At 40.3% G+C, this 21063-nt stretch overlaps 1 protein-coding gene across 4 annotated transcripts in view; it reads left to right on the top strand.

Moving 5' to 3' along the window:
• cntln (centlein, centrosomal protein) overlaps positions 1-21063 on the top strand; it is a 538558-nt gene that overhangs the window by 472514 nt on the left and 44981 nt on the right. For all 4 annotated transcript variants that reach the window (XM_063048921.1, XM_063048919.1, XM_063048920.1 and 1 more), the window contains 2 exons: positions 13187-13375; positions 19505-19582. In XM_063048921.1, coding sequence (XP_062904991.1) covers positions 13187-13375; positions 19505-19582 — 267 coding nt within the window. The remainder of the gene's footprint in view (positions 1-13186; positions 13376-19504; positions 19583-21063) is intronic.

Below are 21063 nucleotides of genomic sequence, written 5' to 3' on the forward strand. Positions count from 1 at the left end.
ACTTTACTTGCGATAGGCTTGGGACTCCCGCATGTTGCAGCATATAGACTGTAGAACACATCAGTATCAGGCCTTGCCTTCTAATTGTGTAATGTCAATTACTTCGTGGCTACCTGTGCCTCAGTTCCTACATCAACTACCATGTGCCTACTAGGAACCAAAGGAATGTTTTGTACAAGGGAAATAGTATAGGAACTGTTGATTGAGAGGGCTGTTGATGCCCTAAACAAGTGATTGTTGCACTGTAAAGCAACCAACTAATTGGCATAAGGAAGTGTTCATGAACTGCTGTTATACCCTATGCTAATTGACAGGTATGCTCCAGGTGCCCAAAGACTATTGCTATGGTAGAGCACTTTAGAGAGAAAATCATATAAACCTTTCCTCATTGAAGCCCAGAAATGCCCTGGTAATCAGAAATTAGAAACCAGTACGTGGCAGCCATGGTCCGTTTAAGTGCACTTGTGATTGTGATCTGCTCTCATTGTCAAACAATTTTTAGCATTGAATGACTGCGATTCATAGCTAAGTATAAGGAAAGAAGTGTGTGTAAACAACTTCTCTGTCCAAATTACTGCAGTGAGACAGCCTTGAGATTGAAATAAAAAAAGTAGTGACTGCGGGTCTACTTTTGAGGGGGAGTGTGTGACAAGGTTGAGATGTGTTCAATTTAGTTATAAGGAATTGTTCAAAATTGTTTTTAAAAAGTTAAAACAATTTAATGTGAATATCATTTCATGTTGAGGAAAAAAGGGATATTACTTTAAAAACATGCAAATATGTTTGGTTGAAAATTCTGAGAAGCTGTACAAGGCACTTTTTTGTACTATTGAGCACTGAATCTGCCATTGACTTGTAAAGGCTTGAATTCAATCTTCAGCACACAATTGATTGCTCATGCCTGCCAAAATGCCTAAAGGGGAGAAATACACACTGTATTCTTCATTCACCATAAAGTTATTGAGGAATGAACAGTACAGTATATATGTTTCATTCACCATCTCCCTTTTTCATGAGTAGTACAGAAACATTGAGATGTTTGGCCTTATTGTACTAGAAGAGAGAGAAATTCAGGGTGACTCCTGTGATGAAGGGGTTGCTGTCTGAAGAAAGATTGAAATGTTTGGGCTTGTACCCATTACACTAGAAGAGGAAGAGATTTTTATTCTTGAATCATGCAAGATCCTGATTGAAGGTGGCAACATGGATACTGAGAGAGTGTTCCCTTCGTGGGGAAATCTATGATTAGAGGGCATGGTTGCACAATAAAGGGTTATCTATTTAAGATAAAGAGGAGGTATTTCTTGCAGAGGGTCATAAATCTTTGAAATTTTCTACGCCAAAGGCATGGAAGCAGAGCAGTTGAATATATTCAAAGTGGAGAACAGCAGCTATCAAATAAGAATGGAGATGAACGCATAGTGATAGAGCTGATAGTGGCATTGAGGCCAAGAATGGGCAAATGGTCATCTTATTGAATAGTGGATCAGTCTCAAGGGACTAGCCCATTCCTGCTCCCGTTTCCTATATTCTGAATTTCAAAGTCAGACTTTCAAAGAAGAAGTGACCTTCGTTGTAACTGATTGCTGCAGTTTTTCAGTAGTACCTCAGTGAGGATCAGCACATCTGAATGAATGATAGATTCTTAACCAGCACTGGTGAAATCTCTACAACTCTTTTAAATTGTGAGATAATCTTTACAAAAAAGGATTCATTGTCACAAATATGAGTGCAGTTGGATTTGCCTATTCTGGCATCAGTATGAAACTGATAAAAGAGATGCCCAAGGCCTCTCTGTGGAAACATTGACAGGTATAAAAGTGCTTTCTATTGTGTTAAAGAGTCTCTCCAATTTCAATGTTGCTACTTTCTCATTCTAATAATGTGACAAAATATGCTTATAAATCATTAATAATAAATGGTGATTGAGATCAATCATTGAGATTTCTGTGCATTTTGGGAAGGTAGGGCAGCATTTAGATGCCATTGTCATCCTTAGCACATTACAAAACTTCAGTTGTCTATAACATGCCCTCTGGTTAAAACTTTATTAGAGTTATTAGACAAGGTTGTCAAGATTAGAGGTTGCTGTCAAGTGCCAGGTTTAAGATGCTTTGGGGCAACTGTCATTAATCCAAGTGAGCAACTCAAGAATAAGAAAGCTGTTTGCTCTGGGACTATTCTCCTATTCTGAACTCTCCACAGAGCAATGTATGAATACAATATGGTCAGATTTTAATTATAGTTATTGCTGTACTATCTCTTGGAAAAAATATTACACCAATCAATAAACTAAAACAAAGAAAATGCACAGTAGGCTTTTAAAACTACTGTAATTCTGTGCATTTCATGCATGGTTTCAGATGATGAAAGCATATTGCTAGCAGTCCTAGTACATTTCAGAATCAGAATCATAGCACACATCATAACACATATGTCATCCATGTAAATTATAAGAGTTAGTATATGCATTTGTATTTGACTATCTTGATGAAGGGTTTCAACCCGAAACGTCAACTGTGTATTCATTTCCATAGATGCTCTCTGACCTGCTGAGCTCCCCCAGCACTTTTTATGTGTTACGTTGTAATTAAACTTTAGATTATTCCCTCTACTCTTTCATCCCACCAGAAGAGCTTCTCTTAAAATCTATCCTTTAAATTCTTTAAAGGTCATTTCTTTAACCTTAATTAATGCCTTCCAATTCCTCCTTTATTTGGTCTATACATATGTATATTTGTGTGTGTGTGTTGAAGTTTAAGAAGCTGAACTTGATCTCCACGCACAGCAAATGCTTACTTCCCAAACTTTGCCATGCAAGCAAAACCGTAGAGGTAGCAAGGCAGTTAAAGTTACCAAGCTGTTTATCCAGTGTCCTGGACTAACAATCCAGAGACCATGCTTAAATCTCACTATCGCTGCTGCAGTATTTAAATTCTGTTAATAGGCTGAACAAGTATCTTCCGTAATAATTACCACAAAAATTACCGAATTATTGTAAAATATCCATCAAAATTCACGGTTGTCTTTTATGGAAGGAAATTTGTCATCCATCCCCATTATAGCAAGTAGACTGGCTCTGGGCACAGTGAGGTATCAGATGATGGAGGCCCCTCTTTTCAGCAAAGGCAACAGGGAAAAGCCTGGTTAAGGTGAGCCTGTGAACCCAACATCAGTGACAGGGTATTAGTATATTACTGTCATATGTACCAACATGCAGTGAAAAGCTTCTGTTCCATACTGTTCATACAGATCAAATCATTATGCAGTGCGTCAAGCTAGAACAAGGTGAAACAATAACAATGGAGAACAAAGTGTAAAAGCTGTCAAAAAAAGTGCTGTGCAGGTAAATGATAAACTGCAAGGTCATAACAAGGTAAACTGTGTGGCCAAGAAGTCCATCTTATTGTACACAAAATCTATTCAAGTATCTGATAACAGTGCGACAGAAGCTGTCCTTGAGCCTGGTGGTACATGCTTTTAGGCTTTTGTATTTTCTGCCCAATGGGAGAGGGGAAAAAGAGTGAATGTCTGGTTTGGGTGGGTCTTTGGCTACTGAAGCAGCAAGAATTACAGGCAGAGTCCATAGAAGGGAGGCTGGTTCCCACAATATGCTGAATTATGCATCTGGACAGTCAAGTAAATTTATTATCAAAGTACATATACAGTGGCATGCAAAACTTTGGGCACTCCTGGTCAAATTTTCTGTTACTGTGAATAGTTAAGTGAATAGAAGATGAACTGATCTCCAAAAGTCATAAAGTTAAAGATGAAACATTCTTTTCAACATTTTAAACAAGATTAGTGTATTATTTTTGATTTGTACCATTTTAGAGTGGAAAAAAAAGGAAAGGAGCACCATGCAAAAGTTTGGGCACCCCAAGAGATTTGAGCTCTCAGATAATTTTTACCAAGGTCTCAGACCTTAATTAGCTTGTTAGGGCTATGGCTTGTTCACAGTCATCGTTAGGAAAGGCCAGGTGATGCAAATTTCAAAGCTTTCTAAATACCCTGACTCTTCAAACCTTGTCCCAACAATTAGCAGCCAGGGCTCCTCTAAGCAGCTGCCTAGCACTCTGAAAATTAAAATAAATGATGCCCACAAAGCAGGAGAAGGCTATAAGAGGATAGCAAAGCATTTTCAGGTAGCCATTTCCTCAGTTCGTAATGTAATTAAGAAATGGCAGTTAACAGGAACGGTGGAGGTCAAGTTGAGGTCTGGAAGACCAAGAAAATTTTCTGAGAGAACTGCTCGTAGGATTGCTAGAAAGGCAAATCAAAACCCCCGTTTGACTGCAAAAGACCTTCAGGAAGATTTAGCAGACTCTGGAGTGGTGGTGGACTGTTCTACTGTGCAGTGACACCTGCACAAATATGACCTTCATGGAAGAGTCACCAGAAGAAAACCTTTCCTGCATCCTCACCACAAAATTCAGCATCAGAAGTTTGCAAAGGAGTATCTAAACAAGCCTGATGCATTTTGGAAAGAAGTCCTGTGGACTGATGAAGTTAAAATAGAACTTTTTGGCCGCAATGAGCCTTTGCTTGGAGAAAAAAGGGTGCAGGATTTCATGAAAAGAACACCTCTCCAACTGTTAAGCACAGGGGTGGATCAATCATGCTTTGGGCTTGTGTTGCAGCCAGTGGCATGGGGAACATTTCACTGATAGAGGGAAGAATAAATTCAATTATATACCAGCAAATTCTGGAAGCAAACATCACACCGTATGTAAAAAAGCTGAAGATGAAAAGAGGATGGCTTCTACAACAGGATAATGATCCTAAACACACCTCAAAATCCACAATGGACTACCTCGAGGCGCAAGCTGAAGGTTTTGCCATGGCCCTCACAGTCCTACGACCTAAACATCATCGAAAATCACAGACCTCAAAAGAGCAATGCATGCAAGACAGCCCAAGAATCTCACAGAACTAGAAGCCTTTTGCAAGGAAGAATGGGCTAAAATCCCCCAAACAAGAATTGAAAGGACGTAGCTGGCTACAGAAAGCGTTTACAAGCTGTGATACTTGCCAAAGGGGGTGTTACTAATTACTGACCACGCAGGGTGGCCAAACTTTTGCTTCGGGCCCTTTTCCTTTTTTGTTATTTTGAAACTGTAAAAGATGGAAATAAAAAAGTAATCTTGCTTAAAATATTAAAGAGATGTGTTATCTTTAACTTTATGCCTTTTGGAAATCAGGTCATATTTACTCGTTTAGCTATTCACAGTGACAGAAATTTTGAGCAGGGGTGCCTAAACTTTTGCTTACCACTGTATGTTACCATATATTACCTTGAAATTTGTTTTCTTAGAGGCATTTACAGGAAAAATTAAATAGAGTAGAATTTTATGAAAAGCTATGTAAGCAGAGAAAAATTGACAAGTAACTAATGTACAAAAGAAGATGAAGTGTACAAGAAATATAATACTGAGAACATGAATTGTAAAGAGTCCTTAAGTGAGTTTGTAGGCCATAGAATCAGTTTAGAGTAGTGGTGAATGAAGTTATCCATGCCATTTTAAGAGCCTGATGGTAGTAGGGTTAAGAACTGTTCTTGAACCTGGTGTTGTGAGACCGAAGGCTTCTGTACCTTCTGTAGATGGTACCAATGGGAAGAGGGCATTGCCTGGATAGTGGGAGTCTTTGATGATGGATGCTGCTTTCTTGCCAGTGCTCCATGTAAATGTACACAATGGTGTGCTGGGCTTCTCTTGTAATGCAATGGGCTGTATCACCACTTTCTGTAGCCTTCTCCATTCCTGTGCATTGATGTTTCCATACCAAGTCATGATGGAACCAGTTATGATACTGTCCACTGTGTGTCTGTAGTAACGTGGGAAAATTTTTTGTGACATACCTTCAGTGTGATGACATTTATGTGCTGATCCCTGGACTGATCCCCTGAAGTGATAACGCCAAGGAATTTAAAGCTGCTAACCCCCTCCAGCTCCATTCCCCCAATGAGGACTGAACCTGGACCTCTGGATTCTTCCTCTTAGCTCTTTGGTTATGCTGATACTGAGTGAGAGGTTGTTATTGTGGCACTGCTCAACCTGATTTTCACCCATCCTCCTATATGCCAATTCAGCACCACCTTTGTTTCAGCCACCAAAGGTGGTGTTACTAGCAAACTTAAGTATGGCATTAGAGCTGCACGTAGCAACTCAATTATTAGTATGAAGTGAGTAGAGCAAGGGGCCTAGCATGCAGCCCTGTGAAGCACTTGTGCCGATGATGAGTGTACTGATCAACATGCTTCAAAATCTGGGACTTTTTACCTCTCTCAACTGGATCCTTAACACTGTGGATCAGTAATGTCTCCTTATTGCTGTTAATCAATACAAGAACACCTTAATGATGCATACTTAGTCTACTGCTCTACTCTCTCTAGCTCATAACTGTGTGGCTAGGCTCAAACACTGTCTATAAATTCACCAATGACGCTGCTGCTGGCAGGATCTCAGGTGTCAGAAAGGAAGTATTCAGGAGTGAGATAGATCAGCTGGTTGAGTGGTGTCAGAACAACAACCTTAACGTCAAGTCAGCAAGACCAAGAAAGGCGAAGTCGAAAGAACATGAACCCATCTTCGTTGAGGGATCAGCAGTGGTAAGGGTGAGTAGATTCAAGTTTCTGGGATACATACTGGGCCCAACATACTGATTGGCACACCGGTGGATAAACTTCATCAGGAGTTTGAGGAGTTTTGATATGTTGCTAAATACTTGCAAATTTCTACAGATGTGTGGTGAAGTGCATTTTGATTGGTTGCATTATCACCTGGTATGGCAGCTCCAATGCAAAGGATGGAGAGGCTACAGAGGGTTGTAGACTCCATCACAGGCAGCAACCCTCCTCACCACTGAGGACATCTTTAAAAAGCAGTGCCTTACTAAGGACCTCACCATCTGGAACATGCCCTGTTCTCATTACTACCTTGGAGGAGACAAAGGAGCCTGAAGACACACACTCAAGGTTTTAAGAATAGCTTCTTCTCTTGTGTCATGAGATTTCTGAATGGTCTATGGACCCAAGAACACTGTCTTGCTATTCCTCTTTTGTACTATTTATTTGTGTTACTTGTCATAGCTTTCATGTCTTGCACTGTTCTGCGGCATCAAATAACACATTTCTTAGCATAAGTCAGTGATAATAAACCTAATTCTAATTCTGATTCTTATCTCGAGAGCTGATGAGCTGAAGTCCAAAATTCAACTACTTTGCTACATCAGAGAGAGGGAAAGGTATTTGGATATTTGTTTCAGGAACTAGCCTTGCAATTAAGATTTTGAGATTGACCAGTCAAGGAGAGCATGCTTATAAGTGAGACAATAATGGTGATCCAGAATTCAGCATTAGGGATGTCTGAGCTCTTTTATATGCCCAACTGGTCTGCATATCTTGCTAGCTGTGTGGCTGAGCGTGGAGACTAGAGAGATTAAGAGCAAACCAGGCACAGCACCATAATATGGAGCATTATTCAAGTTGTGGGAGTGAAAAGGAATGTAGCAGTATAATAATGTTACAGCAATAAACACTGTTCTTTGCAGCTGCAAGTGAGAGTCCAAGAAGGGAACTACAGTAGTGCCGTGGTTAGCACAATGCTATTACAGCTTAGTGCGTCGGAGTTCGGAGCTCAATTCCGATGCCATCTCTAAGAAGTTCATACATCCTTCCCATAAGCACGTGGGTTTTATCTGGATGCTCCAGTTTCCTCACACATTCCAAAACCGTCCAGGTTAGTAGGTTAATTTGTCAAAGTAAATTGTCTAGTAATTAGGCTAGGGTTAAATAGGTGGGTTTCTGGGCGGTGCAGTGTGTTGGGCTGTATCTCCAAAATAAAACAAATGAAAGTGGTGTACCAGGGCTAAAGATATCTCTTGGCTGGAGAGGAGCTTAGAATGGAGGGGAATGACTTTGGATTCAGATTCTGATTATTTATCAGATGTACATCGAAACATATTATAAAATATGTGATAGTCACATACGGTGAAATGCATTGTTTATGTTAACAACCAACTCGGGGTGTGCTAGGGGCAGCTCGTAAGTGTCGCCACATATTCCAGCGCCAACATTGCATGCCCACAATGCTCAGCAGAATAATACGTAACACAACAATTGTTTCTTTGCAGGAGGTGATGATAGCGTTCTTCAATTGATTCCAGTGTTCTTCTACAGATGGTGGGATTTGTTGAAACAGTTGTTCTTGAAGATTTTGTTGGATCTTCTGTACATGGCTGATGTCTTAAAGGATGTCAACATTAAATTTCTTAATAGTGTTCTGATTTTACAGCTCTCTCAGAAAACCACCTACAACAGATTCTGAGTGCCTTCAACCGTGCACACATGAAACTCAGATCATCTATCAACCGTCACCAACTGAGACAAATCGGATAGAACCATCAATTCAACTTGGCGAAATAACCCCAGAAAACATGGACCACTTTTTGTACCTTGGAAGTCACCTCTCCTCCAATGTCGACCTTAGTGACGAGATCCAACATTGTCTTAAATGCGCTGGACCAGCTTTTGGATGTCTCTGAACAAGAGTCTTCCATGCTCGTGACATCTGAACAGACACCAAAATGTTCGTGTACAAAGCAGTGGTAATCCCAACACTCCTGTATGCATCAGAAACCTGGACAACATACCGACGACATCTGAAGGCACTTGAAAAGTTCCATCAACGCTGTCTTCGAAACATCTTAAATATCAGCTGGGAATATAGAAGAACCAATATCAGTGTGCTAAATGAAGCAAAAACAACAAGCACTGAAGCCTACGTCATCAAGAACCAACTAAGATGGAGTGGTCATGTTGTTCGGATGAAAGACGAACATCTGCTAAAATAAATCTTCTACTCCCAGCTTAAAGAAGGCAAATGTACAAGAGGCGGACAACAGAAGAGATTCAAAGACATCTTAAAAGCCAACATGAAGAAATTTAACATCAACATCAACAATTGGGAAACCAATGCCAAGGACAGGAAACTCTGGCAAGCCATCATCCGAAAAGGAACAGCAACTTTCGAAGCCAACAGATGTGCAGAATTAGAAGAAAAGAGAAGAAAATGGAAAGAGAGGCAACAACAACCAAAGCCCGATCTGCCATCTGGAACTACCTGTCCTGAATGCGGAAGAACTTTCAAAGCCAAGATTGGACTCATAAGCCACTTGAGAGCCCATAAGTAGCCCATCATCCTGGACCTCGAGGGATAGCCATTACGAACACAACAGAACAAAACAAAACAACACAGCAGAACAAACCCCTTTCCTCCCTCCCACCCACATGCATGGACAGGCCTCCGGGTCTCCAATCTCCAGGCTTCGATTTCTGGACTTCCAATTGAACTTTGGGCTTCAAATTTAAGAATCAACCTGCCAGACTGCCTGATAATAGGACCCCGAACTCCTGGCTCAAAGTCCAGGCATGTTGACTGACCAGCCCTCATAGCTCCCCATAACTCCTCATGCCTCCTGCTCACATGGACATATCTGATTCCTGGAACCATTGATCTGGAACAGCCCAATGTTCACTGATGTCTTTTGTCACATATCCACATCTCTGGCATTCGAGCAAACTTCTATTGATGCACAGTGGAGAGTGTTTGCCTCATAGCTTAATATGAAAACAACAATGCACGGGAATGGAACGTCTACAGTAAGTGGTTGATACAGCCCAGTCCATCACAGTAATAACCTTCCCCATCTTTGAGCACTGTCACAAGAAAGCATCATCCATCATCAAAGACCTCCGCCATCTAGACCATGCTCTCTTCTCACTACTGTCATCAGATAGGTATGGGAGCCTTAGGTCCCACCGCACCAGGTTCAGGAACAGTTATTACCCTTCAATTATCAGGATCCTGAACCAGCATGGATAACTTCACTCACCACAACTCTGAACTGATCCCACAACCTACAAATTCACTTTCAAGAGCTCTACATCTCATGAGACCACAACTGATGTTCTCAGTATTATTATTTTTTTATTTGCAAATTTGTCTTCCCTTTTGCACATTGGTTGTTTACCAATCTTTGTTTATGTATAGTTTTTCATAAATTCTATTGCATTTCTTTATTTTCATGTAAATGCCTGCAAGAAAATGTATCTGAAGTAGTATATGGTAACATGTACGTACCTAGACAATATATTTACTTAGACGTGTTTTTGTTTTTGAAATATGGGAATTTGAAAGGTCTTGCTATTCAGAGAAACCTGGATTTCCTTGTACTTGAATGAATGGAAATTTACTTGCATAGTTAGGAAGAGAAACTGTAAATTGGCCTTTAATGCATTAGAAAATAAGTGGAAGAGTAGAATCCCCTTGCTCCAATTACAAGGGACCCTTACAAGACTGTATCTGAAAATGTGCATGTATCACATCTCCCTATCCGAAGACTGATGTACTTGAGGGAGTTCAGTAAAGGTTCACCAGATCGATTCCTGAGAGTTTGTCATATGAGGAGAGGTTAAGAAGATTAAACCTCTGCTCTCATGAGTTTAGAAGAATGAGAGGTGGCCTTATTAAAACGCACAAAATTCTTCTGTCAGGTTAGGTGAAGGGACAATGTTTTCCCCTGGCAGGGCAGTCAAGAACCAGAGGTCATTGTCTCAAAATAAAGCACTGACCATCCATAACAGGAGCATTTGCACCAAAGCAATAAAGAATCTTTGGACTTACTTCTCCAAAACAGCTACAGAGGGAAACAGAGCATTGATTATTTTAAATAAGGAGGCTGATAGATTTTTAGATATTAGGAAACTCAAGGAGTGTAGATTAATCTAGGAAAGTGGCACTGAAGTAAAATATCAAAATATCAAACGTAATCTTTTTGAATAGTGGATCAGATTCAAGGATCAGATTCACTGACTTACTATTGTTCCTATTTCTTCTGTTCCTGAATTAAAGACCAGGAAATTAGAATTTTTTTTAAAAAATCAGCCATGATCTTATTGAATGACAGAGTGGCTACAAGGTGAGAAAATGGACTACTCCTCTATTCCTCATGCTTTGACTCTGCACTGCTGTTGAATATCATGGCTAATCCTCATGGCAAAAGTTTAACATGTCTGCTGTGAATAGCATAAAGGTATTCTTTGACTCAAAGTAGTTTACACACTTTACAAATATGACACAGATTCCCAGAAGATACCCCAACCCTGAAAAAAGATAATGAAGAAATTATGCAGAGATGGAGGAAGACATCAGTGCTCATCAGACCATCCTCAGTCAACCAATTGCCAATGACCCAAGGCCCAAATTCCCACTACAGCTGATCTCTTCAGACCTTCAATAGCTGGAGGTCAAAAAGCCACTTAACAACGGAATTCTGCTAAGGATGTAGTCCCCGCAGAAATATACAAAACAGCAAATCCGAGTGCTGTCAAGGTGACTTACGGTTTATTGAGTAATATCTGGCTGAAAGAAGAAATGCAGTAAAACTTCAGAAATGTCATTATTGTATCAGTGTTTAAATCTAAAGCATCAAAGCCGACTGCAAACTGCAAGGGAATTTTCTCTGTGTCACAGAGAAAATATTAGCTTGCATTCAAGAATTTATTGCATGCAAGTAAACAGACTTATTGCAAATACATCTGAAGAGAATCTGTCAGTGTTATGTGGTTATAAGTCAGTTCAGAGCACTACAACAATTTTTTTTGTACGTGCAGGAAAAATGTTTAATGTGGAGTACAGAACTGCATGCAGTCTTTGTTGATATCAACAACAGAGAAAGTGTTTATTCCGAATGAATTTTGCTGTGCAAGAAGGTTGATACAAATCATTCATGTGTTCTATGATCGCATGACTGGACGAATGCTCTCCAAAGGTAACTCATGGCATGCTTGAAATTTTAAATGAAGTGAAGCAAGTTTCCCTACTTACTCGAGTGCTGTACAACCAGTTCTTTGTCTGCATTCTTGGTGATGTCTCAAGGGACTTGCCTGAGGAGATATACAACTGTTACTGACTCAACGGCTTGCTCTTTGATCTTCAAACACTGAAAGCTAAACCACAATGCTGGAGAAATTTCTCATCCAGCTACTCTCCATAGACGACTGCACCCTGATGGCAACAGATATACAGTATGACCTTCAGGTCATTGTTTACTGATTTTCTAAAGCAGTCTCACCATCAATCTCAGGAAGTCAGAAATCTTAATTCAACTTATACCATATTCATTGCCTCTGTGAAAACTACCTCCATTCATGGCACACAGTTGGAAAATATGGACCAGCTGAAATATTTTGCCAGCACATCTCCAATGGTAGTTCCTTGGACAAGAAATTGTCTACAGAGCTGCAAAGTCAAAAAGGTCTCTGGCCAGCTCAAAACGAAAGCCCTGAATTTAACATATTTCTCCATCAAACTAAAGATGGAGAATTAGATGTCGAATCCCAGCTATTGTTCTTAAACATGGACTCCTAATAGACAGCATGTTAACTAGATCAAACAATTCCTTGTTCACTTCATCCACTGAATTTAATGACAAGATGTCAATCACTGACATTCTTGAGCCAGCAAACATCACCATCATCAGAAAATGCTACTATAAATACAACATAGATGTATTGAAAGTAATCTTCTAAATCAATCATATATGGGGAGCTGAGGGAGCAGAGAAAGTGAATTGTTAAACTGTGCAATTCAAAGACAACCAAGAGTGCAAGTCCTATTGCCGTCAACGCCCTCAAAAATTCATGTTGAAAGTGGTGCAGCTCTTGACTCATTGACAGATCTTGACAAGATCAAGAGGAATCAGTTACAAATAAGATTAATAAATACCTCTCAAGCCTGAGCAAGAAAAAAACTCGAGAGCTACAGTGTTAATCATCATTGTTGCAAGACTTCCTTTGTCCATGAGAGATAGATTTTGAGCACCAGGATTTAAATTATAAAGTCATATGAGTAGCATAGATGAGGAATTCTGCAGATGCTGGAAATTCAAGCAACACACATCAAAGTTGCTGGTGAACGCAGCAGGCCAGGCAGCATCTCTAGGAAGAGGTACAGTCAACGTTTCAGGCCAAGACCCTTTGTCAGGACTAACTGAAGGAAGAACTCCAAACTCCTTGAAGTAAAGGCCTATAATTAATTTGGTTTAATTTACTGAATGAAGTGTATAAATGCAAGTTATTGCTGATCTGCAAGTTACTCAGATTTGGATTTTTTCACCATGACAGGCACTGGCCAGTAAGCTATGCAAAGAAGTTCAAAGCAGAAGAACCCATTTGAAACAAGTAAAGATGAAACAATTATGCCATGAAGGTCTTTCAAAGGAGTCCTTCAGCAAAGCCCAGTCTGTGGCGGCATCTATCCTTAATATTTCCCGAAGTGACCTGGAAGACTTATTGGATCTTGAAGATGAGGAGGTAAGAAACGTTGGGGCATAATTTTTTTTCATTCATGTTGCAGATCCTGTTGGGATTTTCTGTTCAGTTTCAAATTGATTGAGTAATTAAGTAGTTTTGGGTGGCAGAGCAGAGATGTGTCTCTACCAAAAGATGTGTAAGGCATTCCTTCCCTCTGCTAGCCTGCAGTTCAACCCAAGGCAAGGTGTAGCACCTACTTAGCCCCCCCAATCAGGGTCACGGGAGCCATGCGAGCAGGTGGTGTATGGTCTTATGAGCAGCACAAGTCCCGGCAATGCAACCACTAATGCCAGGCAGACGGTCTGTGGAGAGTATTGATAATGGCTGGGATCACCTTTCTTGTAAAGACATTGCCCAGAAGGCGGCAAATGCAAACCACTCCTGTAGAAAACTTTTTAAAGAATAATCATAGTCGTGAAAGCATGATTGCCTACATCATATGACACAGCACATGACGATGACGAGATCAGTAATGGGCAAGAGCCAATAAAAAGCCGAATAAAGAACTAAGTAATGGGGAGGGGGTAAATTGTAATCTAAAAGGTACCCTTTCATTATTGAATTACTTGTTGTGAGAAGCAGGAGATTTAGCAAAATCAGCTTGGCTGGATTTTCTGTTCAGTTACGGGTAGTAGAAGCGATTACCTGTCGCGAGAAGTGGGAGATTTATGAAGTGGAGCCTGTCGGGATTTTCTGTTCATTTTTTGTTAACAGAGGCCATTACTGGTCATAAGGAGCGGGACGTATAAAAAAAAGTGGAGCCTATTGGGACTTTCCGTTCAGTTTCAAATTGATAAGGTAATTGGCAAGAACCAATAAAAAGAATTTAGGTTTAAGCAAAGTGGCCATTGTAGGAACATCATAGTGTGAGGGGGACAAGGATAGAGTAGCGAGCTGAGGCTTTGGCTCAAGTGGTTTCAACAAGAAGAGATGGAAGCTAGGTTGAGATTACTTTCAAGTTTTTCTTTCTTTCTTTATTATGGCATAGGTAGAACATTGAGAGTGGATACCAGGGCAGTGGTGTATTCCGCTTGCATGATGTGGAAAGTCTGAGAGATCTCTAGTGAGAAGTGCCTCTGGCTGCAGTTCCTTGTTAGAGAACTGAATCTGGATCTGGAACTGCATGACCTTCAGTTCATTTGGGAGAATGAGGAGTTGATAGCTAGGAGCTACAGAGAGGCAGTCACACCTCAGTTCCCTCTAAGGTATGCGCGTGCACACACGTTTTTCAACCAGCACACAAAGGAAATTAATGTGCGCACAAAAGGTTAGTTACCTAAAGTAATCTTTTAGCTAAATGTTTCTGTTAACTAGTTAGTCGGTTTCTCAAATACCACAATGCACGTCACTAATTTACGTCACCTCACCTTTCCTGTTCTGATTTGTACAGCTGCATCACGGCGGCAGCCATCTTTGGCGGACAGTGTTCATATCGTAAAGTTTACAAAGATCTGTTTCAAATCCTGTAGATAGCTTACGAAGTTTTTATTGAAAAAGATCAGTCAAATGACCCTCTGGCTAAATACTGTCACAAGAAATTGATAAACATCAGATACAAAGTAGTTTTACAGGTTTTAAGTGATGTCTTTGATGAACTGGCTGCACTGTGCAAGATTCTGCAAAAGAGTGGCCTGACACCGATTGATTCACTTCATTTTGTGCAAGGCAAAATTAACAGGATAAGAAAGCAGTATCTGGGACACAATGTTTCGTGGAGTGACAAAGTTAAAGTTTTGCTAAGCCAACAACGTGAAGAAAACATCACAGTAGATACAAGTTTGCTGTTGACTTTTAGAAATAGTCTTTGTGTTCATTTAGAAGAAAGGTTTCCTGAAGATGAGGTACAAGAATGGTCAGCTTTTGATTTCTCCGCAATTGCAGATTGTGACTTCACATTTGGCGATGAACAAGTTATCATGATTTTCTAGCTGAAAATACTGTAATAGTTAGACAGTCTAATGATTTCAAATTTTCCGTGCAAGAAAAAAATTAAATCCAAACTGATTTCAAACTTTGCTCAAATGGTGGCATTTGTACTTCAAAATGAAGTTTTGTGACCTTGCACAGTTGATGGACATTGGGGGAACCTTTCTTGCGTCTACTGCGGACTGTGAGTGAGGTTTTAGCCAAGCTGAGAAACTGTTTAGGTGAATGTCATTTGGATATGTTAATGAGAATCAAAAGCTATCAATTGGATGGAAGTTCTATTAGTCTAGATAGAGTTTACAAAGAATGGGTAAATGCCAAAGACAGGAGAGAGAAAAAATAACTGAGATACTCAAATATGTATGTTATTTTGTTGTTGTTCTGTGCAGTTTTATGTCAAATATTTTGTAAACCTACATAAACTGTACCATGTGTGCATTCAGTGCGCACATACTTTTGTTACAGGAAAAAAATTTGCACATCATAAGATTTTTGTGCACACTGACTACTAAAAATTAGAGGGAACATTGCTCAGTTGTAAGAGGCTGGTAGCTAGGTGACTATCAGGAGAGGGAGACATCTCCACTGCTGGCTGTCCTGTTTAAAATGGGATATCACTCACAAAACCTCTGTGTGAAATCTGCAGCTGAACAGAATCCAGCCCCGTTCAATATGAAAAAAAGGCAAAGTAATCATGAATTACAATATGTCTGTAAACTAATGGTTTGTCTCATAAGGCAATGGCACTGGAGCTGGGTCAGGTAAAATAATCCCACTCTGCTTGCCTACACAATGCATAGAAAGTTCACGTTGTCATATAAAAATATTAGCTTCTAGAACATCTCATGAATTTACGAAACTAGATGACATTAGTGGGGGGTGATACAATCCATGCCACAATTTACAGAGCAATTTTTAAAAATGTAACCATTTTATGACATATCAACAAAGCTTCCATGTCCATTTAGGAATCAGATGGCAGAGGGGAAGAAGCTGTTCCTGAATCGCTGAGTGTGTTCCTTCAGGCTTCTGTACCTCCTACCTGATGGTAACAGTGAGAAAAGGACATGCCATGGGTGCTGGAGGTCCTTAATAATGGACGCTGCCTTTCTGAGACACCACTCCCTAAAGATGTCCTGGGTATTTTGTAGGCTAGTGCCCGAGATGGAGCTGACTAGATTTACAACCTTCTGCAGCTTCTTTCAGTCCTGTGCAGTAGTCCATCCACACCAGACAGTGATGCAGCCTGTCCGAATGCTCTCCACAGTACAACTATAGAAGTTTTTGAGTATATTTGTTGACCTGCTGAATCTCTTCAATTTCCTAATAAAGTATAGCACACAAACACTTGCCTGTTCACCTGGATTTATTCTCCTCTTATTTATCTTTCCTGTGCCCTGCCCCTTCCCCACTTGCTTTCTTTTCTCCTCATTCTGCTACATACTGGTAATCTTCCATATTCCCTCTCAGTTATTATGTGGAATCTCAGCCTGAAATGTCAACATACAGTTTCTGCCTCCACCGATGAGTTCTGTTTTTTGTTCCAGGTTCCAGCATCCTCATCTTTCAGGGATCACAAAATCACAGGATTCTTGCTTACTGCTATGTGCTGTCCACCCACCAAAGTTGGGTGCTGCTACATTGAGAACCACGGTAGCCCAAAGAGCTTAGCTGAAATTCTGTTGCCCTCCTCAAAATTACAATATACTGTCCACTGTATTCTGGCAGCTCCAGTCCCTAACAAATAAGGTCTCACACTGCATTGTTACCTGCTTCATACTGTGTACCTTGGCAAACAAGTCGATAGAACTCTTGTCTGAGAGTCTCTAACTAGATGAAAAGCAGCAAGAAGTACAGATGAAAGAGAAAGGGGACATCCACAGTGAGAGATGAGAATGGGAGGTGGAGTAGGAGGCAGACCCAATCCAGATGTGCTTTGACCACCTAAGGGAGCACTACTACTTGTGTTGTACACAGTAAAATGATTTGCAACCAACTCATTGTCAGCTGCCATATTGGATTAATTTCCCACAGGCTATACAGCTGATCTTTTTCATTTACATCCCACTGAATCTGTAGTATTCTTCAATTCTGCACCAGATATATCAAAAGAATGACATGCTACTGAAAGATATTCTTAAAATTGCAGAAATTGTCAATGCTTGAACACAAAATCATTGCTAACACTATAGTGATAAATCCAGACAATATTGGAACCCAGGGAATCAATATTATGTTAATACACAATGGTTCACTCTACAAAGACTGCTCAAAGTGGCAGACTACATTCCTGTCAGCCTGAGTACATCACCCTGCAGTTTTCAATATCACTGTCCAGACAGGGTCATTCTCATCATGGTGAGAAACTCCTTCCTTTATGCTGGCAAAAGTCAATCAACTGCAAACCTTGCAGGTATTTAGTCAACTGACTCAATAGGTATGTTTTCCAGCAGCGAAAAAGATACGATATACTGTAATGTTACTATCAACTCTCTAATAGATTAGATGCAATGCTAAGGCTTCATAGACAAAAGCTGATTGATTTAATTTTAGACTTCTTAATCTTGATGCATGGAGTAAGTTCATATGAGAGGCAAAGTTTTCTAGTATTGAAGTATTACACTTGCCCGCTTCCACCCCCACTATCAGAATTGTGATTTGCACTTGCAATCCAGCCACTGAAGTTTTTGGCCTCAGGAAAGACTGTGGAGAGGCTGAATATCAATGATTGCAGTAACATGGGGGCAGTACTGTCACTGACACTTGTGTACCATGTTATTCTCTAAGAAGAAAGCCCATCTGATGGGACTGTTTTGAGAGTGAATCCATTAATTCTTAGGGTTTGATCTCTCTGGACACATTGTTCCATTCTTAAGATGTTGTGCAAAATGTCTGAGAAACGTTTAACATGATTATACTGAGTTATTAATGTGCAAGCTAAGCACAACCAATTCTGATGAAAACTTCTGTGTTCATCAAAAACAACGAGAGATGCTAAGGCTAGGATCAGTGATATGAAAGCTTACATTTCCTTTGAGTATTGTTAACCTTCTGCACCCCTCATGCACTGGTACACAATAGAGCAACTGCACCCCCCACCCCTATCTCACTAATCAATAAGCACCGTGAAGACACTGGCCACACAGCTACTTTCAAGGATAAGAGAGGGCCTTCCCTTTTGTTACATTGAAAGTAAATGCCTTAGTGTCTGTTTCTTTTTGAATGATTGGCGATCAGGTTGCATGGGATCTGTCTAGTTGCTGTTTAACAGTTCATCACCAGCCACATTCTCTAGACCTTCATCACTAATCTCATCCTGTTTCTCCTCGCAACCTTTCGGGGCTTTCTTCATGCTGGTGTGTTTATCCAAGAAAGCCTGATTGGAATGCTGATTATGTTTGTGCTGAGGTAAGTAATGTTCATCAGGTTACCTTGTAGAGCATTAGTTCCCCTTGCTGTCTAAAGACCAGATGGAATTTATGAATGCATAAGCACTATTTGACCATCTGTGCCACAATGAGACCCGGAACATAAAAGATGATTTTTTTATTACTATTCTCTTAGAGTGGCACAAATGTCTTGGTAAAGTTTTACACTTTTAGTTTATTTTATAATATCCTTAACTCTGCAGAAATAGTGGGTAAAGATGTCATTTTCTCCTGGAACAATGGACCAATTTTTATCTTTACATTCCTTATCATGATTTTCCTTTTTAATTGAAAGGCGATTTCAACTTTTGAGTGTTAAATCATATTTGATTTTCCATTTGAAATGCATTACAACAAAATTATGGCTCTCTAAAAGGATAAAAAGGTGGGACTTTCCTTCAGAAAATTTTCATTTGTTCTGCATGTGAATGGGAGAATTTATAACCAGAGGTCGACACATACAATATAACCACAGCCAAACTCTATGGGGAAATCTGGAGAAATAACCCTGGAGTAATTTTCACACTGTGGTACTGCTACAAGAAACTGTTGAGGCAAATAAATAATAAACTTTTAATATAAAATCAGGTGAGTATATGAGAGAAAATGGGTGCTGAAAGGCTGAAATTATAACTAAATGGAGGGAGCCAGCATATTCTGGTTCAGTCATCAGCTTGTTTCTGCATGCTAGACAACGTGCATCCATGAATTGCACAATTAAGCAGAGCTAATTTTATAAAAATATAACCTTGCTCTTTCCTTTATTCATCTGCAGGAATCAGAAGAAACTAAGAAAGCTTTACAGAGAGATCAGAAGTGGCTGACTCAAATACAGAAGATACTTGCAGGGCAGGTATTGAAACATCCTGTATGTTAATGGTATTTTGCAACGTAGCTTAGAAACAGAAAACCTACAGCTTCAGCCCACAATGCTGTGCCAAACATGTACTTACTTTAGAAATTACCTAGGGTTACCCATAGCCCTCCATTTTTCTAAGCTCCATGTCCAGGAGTCTCTTAAAATACCCTATCATATCCGCCTCCACCACTGTCACTGGCAGCCCATTCCACGCACTCACCACTCTCTGCGTAAAAAAACTTACCCCTGACATCTCCTCTGTACCTACTTCCAAACACCTTCCTAGCCCTCTCGTTTTAGCCACTTCAGCCCTGGGAAAAAGCCTCTGACTATCCACGTGATCAATGCTGCTCATCATCTTATACACCTCTATCAGGTCACCTCTCATTCTCCGTCGCTCGAAGGAGAAAAGACCAAGGCCAAACTTGCTCCCTTTACATTAGGATTCAAGTAACCTTCATCTACAACTTCATTGTCAACAAAACAATTTAATTAAAGCAGTAAATGAAGACATTCTTAATCAGCAAACATAATTTATACTGAGAGCAAACCCCAAAAATTGTTTTTATGCTTTAAATTTTTTTGCATTTTACATAAATCATTTGAAAACCCAGCTTTCAAAATTAATTTGAATTCACCTGTTCTGCTGTGATAGTATTTCTCTCTAATGTGACAAAAGTTCTTTGCCATCTATATACTACTAAAACTCTCATGCTCTGTCTGTCTGTTTGTGACCTCCGATTAGCGCAAACGGTGCATTAGAGCGGCACTTTTTTTGGCTAAATCGAATTAAAATGTGCTAACTTACAGAATGCAGGCAAGGTTCAGGGTTATATATTCGTATTAAATTGCTCATTCGCCAAAAATCAACAGGCTGCCTTTCACCCGAGACCCAATCGGCCATCATGGCAACCGGGACTCCACAGCCTGACACATGCACACGGCCAGCTTCAGCACGATGCTCACAGAGCCGCTTCCACCTTCCGTGGAGACCGCGACGCCACACCACGATGCATGCACACAGCCAGCCTTAGCAGCTTAGAGGCTTTGGTGTTACTGCTTTCTATCTTCTATCAGGCATTTAGGGTAAAAATATACGCATAGCCTAATTATGCCGCGTGGAAAGAGAAGGGGGGCATTATGATCAAGAGATGACGCCAAACAGAGAGAGAACAATCGGATGAGGCCAGGGCCGCACGACTCCAGGATCAAAGAGTCAGGACAAAAAAGATGAGAGAAGACGAGACAGAGGAGGAGAGGCATGCACGTCTCCAAAACGACAACAATAGGCACAGACGGAGGAGAGAACAAGAATCGAATCAGGCCAGGGCCGCATGACTCCAGGATCAGAGAGAAAGAACAAATGGTAGAAGAGATGAAGAGACCAAGGATGAAAGGGCTGCGCATCTCCAGAATGACAAAAATAGGCAGAGAAGGAGGAGAGAGGAAGAGACAGAGGAGAAAAGGAAAGATCA

The sequence above is a fragment of the Mobula hypostoma genome, chromosome 5, assembly GCF_963921235.1.
Source record: "Mobula hypostoma chromosome 5, sMobHyp1.1, whole genome shotgun sequence".
Taxonomy (NCBI): Eukaryota; Metazoa; Chordata; class Chondrichthyes; order Myliobatiformes; family Myliobatidae; genus Mobula; species Mobula hypostoma.